The following is a 15,362-nucleotide window of genomic DNA, read 5'->3' as shown; positions in this document are numbered from 1 at the left end:
ATTGCCACTTATCTCATTATAATAACTGAGAAGTTGATTAATTAATGAAGACTAATGATCTAATTAGGCGGAATGCAAAATATAATCTGACTATCTCCAAGCGGCGGCAAACATTACCTTGGTTCGGTCCAGATACATAGCACTTGCACATTTTTTTGTGTTTGGCCCAAGTTAAGTGAAACTAGAGGCTTGGGCTAGTCGGTACGTACTCTAGAGAGGAACAGCGCGAAAAAAAACGAAGGACAAATGGGTTCCTTATCATCGCATCAGTAAGTGGCCTTTTGCGTCTAACTTGTCGTACATGAGGGAGGCTATATCACCTGGTCTACTCTTTTTTTTTCCGCAAAATCCAGTAATTTTTTCTTCTATCACGCGCTGAAGTGGCAAAAATCTAGCCTAATCTAAAAATTTCTTTCTCTGTAGTACATAGGTTCCTGTTTACATATAAGAGCATCGTCCTTGCGGAAGACGTTTTGTCATCTTTAGTTAGATTATTCTGTAAATACAGGAACTCTCACTACCACCTGCACGGGCTCTTACTTCCTTCTTTTCTTGTTTTCGTGCAATGTGTATTATCCTAGCATTGTAGCTATAAATGTCGGTTTGAATGTTGACATTTGTTTGCTCCATCCGTCAAAAGTATGAGACTGCGGCCATCTACATTATACGAGACAAACGTTCACATGAGCCCGGTATGCGAACATTTTGGTGGGAGCCTGGAGTAAAAGCTACCTCAAGGCAGCTTGACAGAACCTCAAGCCTCCTCACTTTGGCGATGGTACACCAGCAGTCAGAATACAACTATTAACAGTGTTTCGGTCAGTCAATGGAAGGAACTATAGAGTATAGTTATACACAAATATAAATAATTAGCTGTCACAAATGAAAATACACAATGCTAATGTATACAATACATAATTTTGCAGACAATGAAAAAAAAGGATATGAGAGGAGACAAAATGTGGGCAGTATGAACTCCTTGTTTTTTTATTTTCACTTTTTGTACACTTTGATCATCACGTACACTTTCATGTACAGTGCACTTTGATCATCATGTACACTTTCATGTACAGTGCACTTTGATCATCATGTACACTTTCACGTACCGTCGCAAGCAAAAGTTTGGAGACCATGGCATCAGCGAAAATTTTAAATATATTCAAGCACAGCTCCGGGGCCTCGAATTGACTTAATACGTTGTATTGGTCAAACACGTGGACGTAGGCGCGCGCTCTTGATTTCCCCCGGAATGCCCAGGCTGCGAAGAAAAAAAAAATAAAGTCGTGGCACCTTTGCTCCACAAAATATTGCTCGTGACTGTACAGGCATGATGTACATCATGTACACTTTGATGGTAAATAAAACAATCCGATAAAATAATCTAAGTTTGTTTACGATATTCGGTATTCTCATGCAAAATAACATGTCGAGAAAGCGGTCTTCTAGTGAGTGGCAATATCAAAAGCTTTTCAAAAGAATGTGAAGATGAACAAGAGCGCAAAACTGACGACGTAACAATACAGCACGCAGGCACTCCCCTCGACCGAGAGATGTCGCCACCATCCTGGCTAGCTGCCGCCATGCCGTTAGCGTTGGCTGCTTCGATTATGCCAAGCGGCGCCGTTTGGCTGAAAGCCAGCCGGCTTCTCGCGGAACTGGCGAGGCCACAGCCGGTCTACTTTTGGTCCACGCTAGATATTAGATAGAGCGCCGTAAAATCCCTTCCTGGACGCGCTCCGAAAAAGAACGCGCACGATTGCGCACTTAACTCAGGCGTGTCTTAGGTGCTCAAGACGAGTGAGTTACACAAGGTGTAACTCTCTCGCCTCGTGGGTAAGAACACTCTCGAGAGCGAAGCGACTCTAGCGCGCGGATTAGGCGCGAGTAATGGTCCTCGTATTCAGACGTGTACTCATCGCTGGTAGAGGCACCAGAACTCGAATCCATGCTCGCGGTGGCGAGCATGGATTGTTGATCGCTTAGGAAGACGGCGGTCGGCCATGATGAGGACTCGTATTTTACGTGATATTAGTGCATGATTGAGACATGAAAGTGCCATTGTTGAAAGCATTCGCGGCCAAGAAAAATGTAGTTGCGCGCACTCAGCCGCCGTCTTGCCCCCAACGCGTTTGCGGGTGCCACGTTTGGTTTGGACATTTTCACGACGTTTGCAGGCCTGTACATTTTCCCGCGCGTAGCCCGAAGACGGATTGATAAAAAGACTAAAAATGTGACTCTGAAATGGTGCGTCATAAATATGCGAGGAGGCGGCGGCTGCGTATTCGCGTGGCTGAGCGCGTCCGCGCGTGCCCTATCTTGAAAGCGATATGTGATGTGTACAGAGTCTAGGCACGGCTAGGTCAGCTGGTATACCCCCCATGTAAACGGGAATTGCATCACGAGCGCCAATTTCTCCCCTGGTGCTTGGTAGGCCATGTTCTGTGAAAAACAAATGAAAAAAAAAATGAAGCCTGCTGTTATGGCAACGGTTTTGCTGATGCCCGAGGGGGAGGCGGCCATCCCGCTCATCTGCAATGCGGTCGACGAGTGTGCCTGTTTTTTTTTTAATGAAAATTTCCTTTTGCCTGTGTGGCTCGTATATTGAATAAATGCCAGCAGTACTTCTGTGTTTGCTAAAATTTTACCCTATTCCGTCATGACACGTGAGCCAGTATGCCATAGCGTGTGGCTATTGCGTTTCGGCAGGAGAATAACAGGCAGTGAATTGTGCTTTATTTTGCAATTTTATTAGCAACATTTGCACATCGAGAGATACAATACACAAAAAAATATTGCAGACCTGAGTATCTCGCATCTACAGTACAAACTGCCAATTCTAAAGGCGCATATACATAAAGATTCTTACAATTTATGAATAGCATGAGACAATCTTACCAACGCACATCGTTTGTCGCAGTGTTTATCTGTGATTACTCGTTAAAAATATAATTAGGCCAGCCCGGCTGGAAGACAGACGGCAGCACATTTCCCATACCCTAACACAGACGATGTGGACTTATCCGAGGGGGAGCTGTGGTCTGGAAAAAATGGAATTAATATAAGTTTTATACTTACACACAACGCAATTACAGGAACAAATTTCAGCACTCTTTCCACAATTCATGTACGTCAACTCTTATAATATTTTATTGTAGGATTTATGCTAAAATAATGGCACAACAATTTAACAATCCATATTCTTTTTTAACTGCTACTATATTGCTATAACAGGTTTGGTAATGCTGCTTTTTCAATAGATGTCTGAAAACACTGATAAGTTTCTTACAGCTAAATTATATTCATCACTAAATTTCCTATTCACTTGTCAATAAGGCACTGACGGTAGTTTGTTCAAACTAGTTGTATATTCCTTGTCCTCCTAGTTCTGCATAACACCTATTACTGGAAGACGATCTTCCAAAAGTTGTAAGCCACTGGTAAACGGTCTATGAGTATTTCCTATATTATAGACCGATTTGTTTTGCACAGGGGGACTTGCGGGAACACCGAAGCGCGTGGCTCGCTCAGCGCCGACGTAAGCACCTTCGTACGCATTGCGCGCCAGCGCGACTTGACCAGAAGGTAAATTCATTCGTTCCGAACAAAAACTGCTCGCCTGCTTAGTTCTCAGTTAACAACCGCGAACATCGCACATCGCAGATGAATATTCGATAACGAAGAACAGACAAGCAGGCGTTTTCTTTTTTTTTTCCTTTTCTCGCGACAGATTTCGCGGGGCAACGTAAAATGCACCCGGCCCCGTAGCAGGAATGCAGCGCAAAGGAAACGGCGCTTGCGGTGCTTTTTGCACTAGCGCAGTGCACCTTCAATTGGTCTTCGCACCTTGTGAAGCTCTAGGCGACTTGCAATGTCTAACAAATAACAGGCAAGTCTCTAATACCCGTGCCACACGGGGAAAGTAAAGTGCACTTTGAGCGAGTGTACTTCAGCGCGCTGAGTGTCACTTTGGCGGTGCGCTGCTACACGAGAAAGAAAAGTGTTCTTTCAAATTGATGGCCATGGCAACCGGGAGTCAGACGGGAAAGCATATATTTACTAATATAAAAATGTGTGCACAAAAACAGTTTATTATTGTTAGAAACAACATTTACAATCCACCTTTATTAGCGCCGGCAACGACGGCAACTTGACCAGAAACAGGCAAAACTACTCGATCCGCCAAACAACTGCGCAGTCATTATCCGGTGTGGTCGTGAACAGCCCGAGAGAGAGAGTTGTTTTGCTATTATTGTTGTTTTTTTTTTTGCGGTGTGGCACATTTTATTATCTTGTAACGTTAGCAGTTTAAAACAATGTTATTAAAAATTACTCCCGACTCTTCTTTCAATATCACTTTATGTATCTTCTAAGCATTGCTAACGAGGCTACACACTTCGCCGCCACGAAGTGAGTTCGCCGAACACACTCGCCGGCGAGAGCACTCTGCAGTGAGTGTCACTAAGCGTTCCCGTGTGGCAGCCTGCGAATGACACTAGCCGCGAAGTGCACTCGCTCCAAGTGCACTTTACTTTGCCCGTGTGGCACGGGTATAACTTAACACCTTCGTCTGTGTAGCAAGCATTCAAGAATTTTCAGCAAAGTTATCAGCTTAGTCGATAAAGCGAACAGCAGTCGCCGAGATATAAGGAAACGCAATTTCTGTCAGCGGTTCAGCTAGCACTCACGCGTCTCAGAAGCTGCTGTCGATAGGTAACTTCAACTTATTTACACACCACAAAGAAATATACCGCATACGGAATACTCTTCCTTTCATCTTGCAGCCGTTTCGATAAGGTTAGCGGCTATTTGCTATAGCAACTGCATAAAAAGCGTGCTTACCTTTGATTCTCTTGGAAGCGGAAAAAAGTGGCCCTGCTGTCCCGTGCTCGTCAACCACAGAGCCGCGCGGAAACGTCTTGTGGCCTTTCTTCTGTTTTTCGTACATCGCTGGAGCCAACGGCCGATGCAGAAACAAAATGTTGCAGCGCACAACAGAAGGCAAAGGTGTGCAGAGGTGCAGAAAGCGGCAGGAGCAGACAAACGGAATGGCAGTCGAAGCATAGAGAAGCATACTACGTAAAGAGTGGCCACGAGGGCCGTTTCGCGGCCGAGCAGTTGAGGGTCTGACCACCCGCCAGATGGCGTAGAGATAAGCGCTTCCACTTCGCTTCAAAGATAGACAGGTTATCATGCCTCCAGCGGGCTGCATCGACGCGTCATATATTTCTATCTGACGTCCCCTCTGTGGAGTTCCGTCTCCATAGAAACGTTGATGCTGCGCCGGCTGCTCCGGTCATGTGCCGCTGCATACGCCCACCTTGCCGTGCTTTCAACACGCCGGTTCGCTGCTGCGGTAAGTTGCATCCTTTTGTCTGCACTAAGAATTTGCCGTTGTTTGCGTTCAACATTGTTAAACAGATGTTTATTGATGCTGATGGAGTGTATTTTTGCGTGCGTAGCATACAATATATGCTTCGGCGCCCACCGAGTCTGGTTCGTAAGCGTGGGCTGTACATAACGCTTTGCTGTCATTGCTAAACCATTCTTGTTGTTCTGCCTGCTCTTTACCTGCAATTTTAAGGATATGTACTGAAATTATTTGTGTCCAACATGATCTTGGTAGTACGCTTGAAAACAAGGAAAAATAAAGCATTTTTTACTGTGCCACTACTGCTTCCTGTTGTGTGTAATTCAGAAGAACGGCAAAAAAGTGAGAACAAAAACAACAACAAAATCTCTGACCGCATGATTTTATGCTGTTCGCATGAGCAAATTCCGTTTTGCATGGTACATCGACAACCTTGGACGCTTTTGTTTAGTAAAAAGATTGCGATCTGCTACATTATAAGCCTGTTTATGCCGAAAAACAACACCGGAGCTTCACTAAAGACAACGTAGTTGGACACTTAAACAGCTAGGTAAATCATATTGAAAAGCGCTGCTGTCCAAACCGAAACCAAAACAGAGCCAAACCAGGCGTCCCGAATCTCGGAAGACAAAATTGACTGTCTGACCAGCCGCTGGTCGCGCTGGTAGCAGTGCAGTAGCTGGGCTGCAAGGCCCTACGGGAGTGTCCACTCTTTACGTAGTATGTTTCTCTATGGTCGAAGCGAAAAGAGCGATAGCACCGCCCATTGGCGCAACATGTGAAGCGACTAAATAAAGATATAGCATGCTATAAAAAGAAAATGGCAAAAAGAAGTGGGCTTGGTGGCTGTGCCACAACACACACCAGTAACCCACTTCTGTTCATCATGCAGGTTTTCCTTTCTGCTGTCACACGCGTGCTGCTGCCTGTGATAGTGATGTCAGCGAACGTCGTGAAGGAACCGCCAGATCTGCGCACCGGGATTGACGTGACTAGTTGGCGCCTAGGTGTCGACAGTCATTCCGCCTGTCCAACCGCGCCACCACCTCAAAACTGGATGCTCGACCAAGTATCGAGAGCCCTGCTGTCATCGACAACCATCGCAGAGCCAGCTATAAAGGAACCACGGCCATCGCCCGCGTTTTGTGGGCTTGGTGGCTGTGCCACAACACACACCAGTAACCCACTTCTGTTCATCATGCAGGTTTGTGAACCAGACTGCTTCTATACTAAGAGAACTAGCAATTACTTCTTGGTGCAGCTTCCGAGCCCGCAATGCTGCTTTGATATTGCTTGTGAGTGTCTTAGTGTAATTAGATGTATTTTGTTACAGTCGGGGGATACTGAAACGAACCCTGGTCCTGATACTGATGCTGTGCTTGCCGAACTGAAAAAACTGTCCGCGGGCCAAACCACAATAATAGCCGAAATGCAGGGCCTTAAAAGCCAATGCACGGCTACAAGTGCTGCACTCGCCAACTTAAGCAAGAGGTTAGCGGATCTAGAGGGTCATTACCAGAAACTACTACCAATGCAAATCGAGATACAGACTATACGGGCGGATACCGAGCAAACAGCAAGACTTGTTCACGCTCTGAATGCCCGCGTTGACGATGCAGAGAATCGCTCAAGGCGAAACAATCTTGTGTTTTACGGCCTTCCTGACACAGCAGCATCAGAAACGTCGGCCGCGTCTGAAGAAAAAATTTTACGTCTATGCTCAGACCACCTGAACGTGCCACTTGAACCTCAAGATATAGAGCGAGCGCATCGTGTTGGTCGCTATTCTGCTAATCGCCCGCGTCCACTAATTGTTAGGTTTAATCATTATAAGAAAAAAGAAATGGTGCTCTCAAATGGGCGCAAACTTAAGGGCACTGACCTCAGCATGGGTGAAGATTTCTCCCCAGCGGTTAGGAACGCCCGCAAGCAACTTGTTTCCTTTGCGAAAGCCAAATCTGTGCCATTTTCTTTGCGCTTTAAAACTCTTCTAATTGGTTCTAAGCGCTACGTGTTTGATGACGCATCGCAAACAGTGAAAGAAATATAGCAGTCATCACATCATCAAAGAACAAGCCACCCCCCTCGAACGAAACCTATATCGCATGTTTCCCTTTCAATAATTTATACTAACATACGAAGCTTCATTCCAAAACGAGAACACGTGTCCAACCTCGTGCTGTCGTCCAACAGTAACGTTCTTGTACTCACGGAAACATGGCTTTGCAACGACGTCTATGACTCGGAAGTGTTGGCTGATTTGCCAAACTTCAGCGTATTTCGAAAAGATCTTGCCGGGACTAGAGGAGGAGGTGTGCTTATTGCCGTTAGTCAACAGTTGTTGTGCTCTGCTATAAACATCACATCAGAATTGGAAATACTGTTTATTCTATGCCATGCCGCCCCGCAGTCTGTAATTTTAGGTGTATGTTACAGGCCTCCTCGCAATAGCGCCGACTTCGCTCGTAATCTAAACAATGCACTAAACGTGGTTTGCTCTCGCTATCCTAATGCCGACCTTCTTCTTTTTGGAGACTTTAACTTACCAGACATTAATTGGCGCAACACAGTACCCTCCCTAGTAAACCAAACCGAAGCGAGAGATTTTCTGGACGTTTGCCTCAACTTTAATCTAACACAACTCGTATCAGAGCCAACGCGCGTCACCCAAGACACTGCAAACATTTTAGATTTAGTACTAGTCAACCGTCCAGATGGTTTGTCGTCCATCACCTTTCTTAGAGAAATCAGTGATCACAAGGTCATCCATGCTTCTTTTCGCTTTGCTCCAGCTCTGCGGCAGAAGCGCGAGAAAACTATACACTTATACGACAAAGGTAATTATGATGCAATATGTGAACATTTACAGGATTTTCTACCTTCCTTCCAAGATGCGCTTCATAACCGCAGCATTCATGAAACTTGGCTGATATTCAAAGAAAAAATAAACAACTTAACGAACCGGTTCATACCAAAAATTACCTTTCGAACGCATGAACAAAAACCATGGTTTAACAATTCGTTAAAAAGGCTAGAAAACAAGAAGAAACGCATGTATCGCGCCGCAAAATGCAGAACGAACAATTGTGCATGGGAAAAATACTACGCTGCTGAACGCGCATACCTATCAGCGATTCGCAAGGCGAAAGATGCATTCTTTGGTGATGACCTTCGGAAACTTTTAATCAATAACACAAAAAATTCTGGCAGGTGATAAACCCTCAAGAAAGGCGCAGTGTAACACTTACCAATGACGAAGGTGAAACGGTCGACGATGTAGAGTGCGCGAACCTTTTTAATGCAGCTTTTGTATCTGTATTTACAGAAGAGCCTACCACGTCCCCGTTTTCTTCGCGTACTAATGCATCAAGTGTCATGCCCACCATTACATTTTCACAGGAAGGTATTTCATCGTTAATTCACAATCTTAAACTCACATCGTCGGCCGGCGTGGATAACATTAATTCGAAACTGTTAAAGAATACTAAACATGTCGCGGCGGTGTTCCTGTGTTTGCTATTCTCGCAGTCACTTTCAACTGGAGAAATACCATATGACTGGAAGGTGGGGAGGGTTGTTCCCATCCACAAAGCAGGCGACAGGAATTGTCCGTTTAATTATCGCCCCATTTCATTAACGAGTGTGCCCTGTAAGCTCATGGAGCACGTCATGTACACAGAAATCATGAAGTTTCTTGACTCGAACAAATACTTTCATTCATCACAGCATGGGTTCCGCAAAGGCTTTTCCTGTGAAACACAACTGGCCATTTTCCTGCATGATATTCACACCAACTTAGATTCTAACCTCCAAACAGACGCGATATTTCTAGATTTTGCAAAAGCGTTCGACAAGGTACCACACCAACGTCTACTACTAAAACTTTCTCTTGCGAACCTTAACCCCGACATTTTGCGATGGATTGAAGCGTTCTTGACAAACCGATCTCAGTTCGTTACAGTTAACAACTGCGCATCTAACCCCCTACCAGTGACTTCCGGTGTACCGCAAGGATCTGTTCTTGGACCTCTACTCTTCTTAATATACATCAATGATCTACCCCTGCACGTGTCTTGAAACGTTCGTTGTTCGCAGACGACTGTGTCATTTATCGAACAATTACTAGCACATCTAATCAAGACTTACTTCAGGAGGACATTAACTGCTTACAGCAATGGTGCGACCGTTGGTTAATGGAACTTAATCCTAAGAAATGCAACTTGATGGTATTTTCTCGTCGGCGCGATCCATTTCCTTACCAATACACAATTAATAATATTCCCGTGTGTTCTGCGCAGTCTTACAAGTACCTAGGTGTTACTATATCCAACGACTTATCCTGGCGCACACACGTCAGTAATATCATTTCATCTGCTAACAAATCACTGGGTTTTCTCAAGCGTCATCTAAAACGTGCCCCCAAACCTGTTAAACTACTGGCCTACCAGTCAATAGTCCGACCAAAACTGGAATATGCATCCGCCATATGGAATCCACGCCAAACATACCTCATCAACGCACTCGAAGCCGTCCAAAACCGCGCCGCAAGGTTCATCCATTCTAATTATTCATATGACGTGAGCATATCTTACTTAAAGAAAGAATTGAATTTACTTCCCCTTTGTACGCGCCGGCGCACTGGAACCCTTTCACTTTTTCATAAGTTCTATCACACCTCGCTTAATCAACCACCCTATATCCTACCCGCAGCCCGAACATCTCATCGTACACGACACACTTTTCAAGTGGGCCGCCCTCGCATGCGCACTGTCACCTTTTCCGCCTCATTCTTTTGCCTTGCCGCTACAGATTGGAACAACCTGCCCCACCAAATCGCCGCCATCACTTGCCCTCGTACGTTTATGGAGAGTGTCACTGCGCACTTTTCACAATGAAAGTGACTTGTGCTAACATACTTATATGCTCGTGCAATTTAGTTTGTATTATTTAGGTCTATGTGTTTGCGCTGACGTATGTAACACTTTAAATCATGTTGTTTTCTTTTGTTCTTTTATTGTTTGCGTGTTCATTTCTGTATTATACAAATTATGTACTAATGTATTCCCACCCCTTATGTAATACCCCTGTCAAGGGGTCTTTAAGGTATTAAAATGAAAATGAAATGAAATGAAATAGCCAACAACACATTTTATTTCTTCATATAATTGCACAAATTTACTTTATTGCTATGTAGGTTGAAAAGATAGAGCCACATATGCAAAAGTTACTTTATTTTCCTTTGGCTACCAGTGTCATGGCGACGCTTTATTGCTGATACCGAAACTAGCCCGACTGTCCACCGCCTGGTCTAGGTGCCCTACGCGCTGATAGCTTCGTGTGCGCTGTCTTCTCGCCGCTTAGTTGGGGTTGAACCGTTAAGCAGTACGAAGGTAAATTCGTACGCTGCTGCTGCCGCCCTTTCTCAGGCCAGCGCTTGACAGCGAGTTTCCGCGGTCGTCGAGTGAGATGTGTTCATGTTTGCCTGCGCGCGCGTGACATAGTTAGTAAGCGAATGCTTACAAGTTTATATGGCCGATGAAACTACTATCCTTACATCGTATAATGATTTGCTATCACAATCGAGGCTTTGCATTTCGGGCAAAGCTGCATTTTTTATCGTTGATATTACATTTTGATGATTACCATTCTCGCGGGATTCTTTGACAACGATCTATGGCGACGGCACACGCGGCGAATTTCAGCTCAATAGCTCCTTTAACGTACAAAACGTACTCCATGCTCTCGTGACATTATCTTCTTCCGTCAACTGTAACTGCGTGCATGTGAAGAGCAGTTATAAGCCTACAACTCCCTCTCTTTATCACTCCTCGATACGTTTAGAGAATACGAAGCAATGATGAGAATAATACGTGATCACGGAAACACGCCTGTGTGCCTAGATTTTAGTGTACAAGTGAGATGGTCAAAACAATCTGGAGCAAATCAGTGTGGCGTGTTTTACTTCGCAATTCGGGAGCAATTCAGTGTGGCGAAGCGGTGTTGCAAACACCGCTTCGCCGCACTTATCGACACGACTTGTCAATTTCTACGAGTAGCAGCACCAAACGCAATCACAGTCGAGGTAATAGCTGTACGAGATCTTCCCTCTCCAATTTTCGGAAGAAGGAAGTCACGTACAATAACTATTTATTTCCCCAGTGTATATCTGTAACCCTACGCAATCGTCAGATGAAAAACCAAAATATTATTTGTAGTTCTTGTCGTCTGACATAAGTGGTGTGCTTTGTATTAGTGGTTCTTAAACTAACAGACTGCTTTCGGAACTTGCCTCTCAGCAGCTGTTCGTTGCGAGTGCTGCTGAGGATAATCCAAAAAAATTATACAGCAGAAAAATTTCAACCACTTGTGGAATTGTTTTTTTTTTCCTAAAGGCTGTAACTGCGTTGATGGAAATATTGCCAGGAAGTGGGACGTCCAATGAGTAGGATATACCGTGTGTCCCAGCTGTAATGCACTAAGTAAAAAAAGAGAAAAAAAACTGATTGTTCTACACGAATAAGACAAAGTGAATGTTTAGAGTTTTGTTGAGAAACCACCAGTAATTCTTTAAACCCTGAGATCCAATTAGAAACTAAGAGTAATTAATCGGTTGCTCTAATAATTGAGGTCTTAATTAGAGCGTTGAAGAGAAACTGATTAGGCGTTAAAGAGATGTTTCCAGGAAAGCACACATCACGTGTGTACTTTTCACCTAGCAGAGAAAAAGCCCGGAAAGCATGAAAATATCGTGCGACCGCGCACCCACGCGCATGACATAGTAGCGTCATTAAATAGTCTCAGTGGAAAAACAAGTTGTTCACCTTTTACTGGGGTGCCAAACAGCGACGATAACATCATGCGCGTTTTTTTGCACGATGCGCCAACATCTCCCTACGATTATTGCGTATCAGCGTCAAGGAAACGCCTGCATGAGCGGCGAGCCTGAGGTGAACAGCTTGCTTTCCCAAAGAGTTTATGAGGTTGAGGGTGATCTTTTTTTATCGCATGCGCTAGGATTCCATGTAGGCTTGCTGTATTGTCGCAGAGACCGGTTACCAATAACCACAAGATTGCTACTTTACCTTTGCTTGCATCATGTGTCCGCTTTATTTGTTTTCTGATTATTTTTTTTACTCGGGGGCAACGACAGCTACGAATATTGAGAAAATAACTCACATACAAAACAAATAGTTATAGTTGTGTGTGAACTGCCTCTACGTGCTTCAGTTAAAGTAGAATGGAAAATATTTCGCATAGCTCGTTTAAAAAGTTTGAGGAGTACTGTTTGTACAGTCTTGAACAGTGAGAGGAAACGTATGGTCTGCTTTTTAAAAGAACTTGCTTTATTAACTCCGAATAGTGATACCTATGACATGAGACATCCAGAATATTGGAAACGCACAGCAGTGGGAACTGGCTACGGAGAACAAATGCTAACGAACACGATTTAGAAATGACTAAATGCCCACTATGAAAAAAAATTGTTGACGTCAACTGTCTTACGGAAAAAAGACATAAGGAAATTAAATTAAATTATGGGGCTTTACGTGCCAAAACCACGATCTGATTATGAGGCACGCCGTAGTGGGGGACTCCGGAAATTTAGACCACCTGGGGTTCTTTAACGTGCACCTAAATTTATGTACATGGGTGTTTTGCATTTCGCCCCCATCGAAATGCGGCCGCCGTTGCCGGGATTCGATCCCGCGACCTCGTGCTCAGCAGCCCAACACCATAGCCACGGCGGATGTAAGGAAATTGTAGTTTGTTTTCTGTCACTGAACTATGTTACAACGAATATATATATATATATATATATATATATATATATCCTGGGCAAATATACCTGCTTATTGTACTGCTGGTTTTGTTATCGGAGGGCGAGAGCTTTGTCAAGCTGCCTAATGAGCAGCTGTTTCTCTTACCCCCTTCGTTGTGTACTTTCAGACAGCAAAATACACTAATTGTCTATTTGACTATTTAGAACAAAAATAAACAGTTGGGTAATTGCCTTTAAAATCTAATTGGGTGCAAGCGACCAACAAATTACCGGTATTTCTAAACAACATGCACTTGTTCTTATTAGCCTTAAACATTTCCTCATTTTTTAAAGCTTGGTGCACGATAGCATCACACGGCTTTTCGAAAATGATTAAAAAAAACGCGAGACGCTCAGAAATCCCAAAGGCTTTCAGTGTCCCTGGACCAGGAAAATTTCTCCGTGTAGCGAAATTGAACCCAAGGACAGGCTCAAATGATGAAACACACGTAGGTCACCGGGAATCCCCAGTGTAGCTCGCAAATTTTAGGGTCGCATAAAAGCCCCCGGGGCCCCATGTTACTCGGCCCTATATCGCAACAATCCCGCAACTCTGCGTCATTTTTACACCATCCTTGTTCTAATTACGAGCGACGTTTTCCCCAGCAAATTTCTTATCCGCTTGAAAGCCGCTTTCTCACCTCTCAAGCTACGGTACGTAAGTGCGCGGCGCACCGAAAGTGTTTGTTAAAAGTAGGAGCATACAGCCTTCGGCTGCTGCACTACAGACCCGCGACATTATGGTCTTCTTCGACGCCCTTGAAACGCGGCCACAGGGAGTTATTTTAGAGACCTGCTGTTAAAGAAAGACGCCATCGTGCACTTTTGCCTTCAAAAGCCAACTTCGACAACTTTATTACAGTTGATCCGATCGGCGAAATTCACATCATACACTCGCCTTGGCAATTCGCCCACGTGCACCCAAATGGCGCGAATAGGAGCATGCCTTTTCAAGCGATATAACTCTAAGGTCGGCGTCAACAGATGCGATTTGGGGCCTCGATCAGATTATTTATGCTGGCAACCCTGTGCTTGATCGTGTTGTCATCCCGGAGCAGCAGAGGTGGCAGTGTTGGTGCCAGACATCTGTAACACTACCCAGAGATAATAAGCACAATTCATTTATTGCCACAAGTGACTATGCCTAACCTATCTGGTGGCATAGAGGTTGCTGCGTCAACGAGACCTTCATACAGTGAGTGAGCTATTTTAGTTATTTCTTCATACAAAGTTGTGGGTCAAAATAGAGTCTTTACAACGGCTTACAGTTTGACATATTGATACGATATGTCACTGGTCCTGAACAAGTATGTCCAGTTCGCAGTGTTTGCCTCGCGTCGCATAACCACGCACGTCATGATGTAATTTCTGCGGCGCGAAGCCCTGAAGTGCCGAAAGAAACGTGCACCTGACGTGCACTTATTCAGTGCACGTCATGAGACGCACCACTCTGAACGGACCGGCATAGTTTCCGTTTCGATTTTGTGTTTTTTGCTCATTTCAGATTATTCGTGCTTTTTATCCTAACGGAAGTATCTTACACGTTGAAAAAGTCCTAGAAACGTCTAAAACCACTACTTCTCGGGCATGATGAAAACATTGGCGGAGTTGCACATACGCTATAAGAGCAATTAAATTCTGAGGTTTTATGTGCCAAAACCCCGATATGATTATGAGGCACGTTATAGTAGGGGATTCCGGATTAATTTTGACCAGCTGGGGTTCTTTAACGTGAATCTAATGCATGGTACACGGGTAATACTGCATTTCACCCCGGGAAAACAAGGGGAATGCAGGAGATGGCGATTCAAGACGATGAGTGACACGAGAACAAGGTGAGAGCAGGAGCCAACGTTTCGACAAGTGGACTTGTCTTCTTCAAGGCGACATGAGCATATGTCGCCTTGAAGAAGACAAGTCCACTTGTCGAAACGTTGGTTCCTGCTCTCACCTTCTTCTCGTGTTACTCATCGTCTTGGATTTCACCCCAGTTTAAATGCGGCCTTCGCGACCGGGATAAGATTCGACGCCCTGACCTTAGCAGCACAACGCCAATGCGACTACGCCACCACGCTATGTACGCTGTAACAAGCGCGCGCCCAGAAAATTTTGTGCGGCTTCATGCTTTATAAGTGTATGGTCAGAGGCTGTGCTTTTGAAACGTAAGCTACCCTT

General features: G+C 44.5%; 1 protein-coding gene across 1 annotated transcript; it reads left to right on the top strand.

The window, feature by feature from the left end:
• The first annotated feature begins 6,389 nt into the window (after positions 1–6,389).
• LOC125942735 (uncharacterized) lies at positions 6,390–7,418 on the top strand. The gene has a single exon (XM_049661000.1). The coding sequence runs from the start codon at positions 6,426–6,428 to the stop codon at positions 7,416–7,418; it is 993 nt and encodes a 330-aa protein (XP_049516957.1). The 5' UTR covers positions 6,390–6,425.
• The last annotated feature ends 7,944 nt before the right edge of the window (positions 7,419–15,362 follow it).

This window comes from Dermacentor silvarum, chromosome 1, assembly GCF_013339745.2.
Source record: "Dermacentor silvarum isolate Dsil-2018 chromosome 1, BIME_Dsil_1.4, whole genome shotgun sequence".
In the NCBI taxonomy this organism is placed as follows: Eukaryota; Metazoa; Arthropoda; class Arachnida; order Ixodida; family Ixodidae; genus Dermacentor; species Dermacentor silvarum.
The sequence above is the reverse complement of the archived record's forward strand: the minus strand, read 5'-3'. Positions and strand labels throughout refer to the sequence as shown.

What these genes read in the sequence shown, in the direction of transcription:
- LOC125942735 (XM_049661000.1), top strand. Translation starts at nt 6,426, where the DNA reads ATGCTCGACCAAGTATCGAGAGCCCTGCTGTCATCGACAACCATCGCA.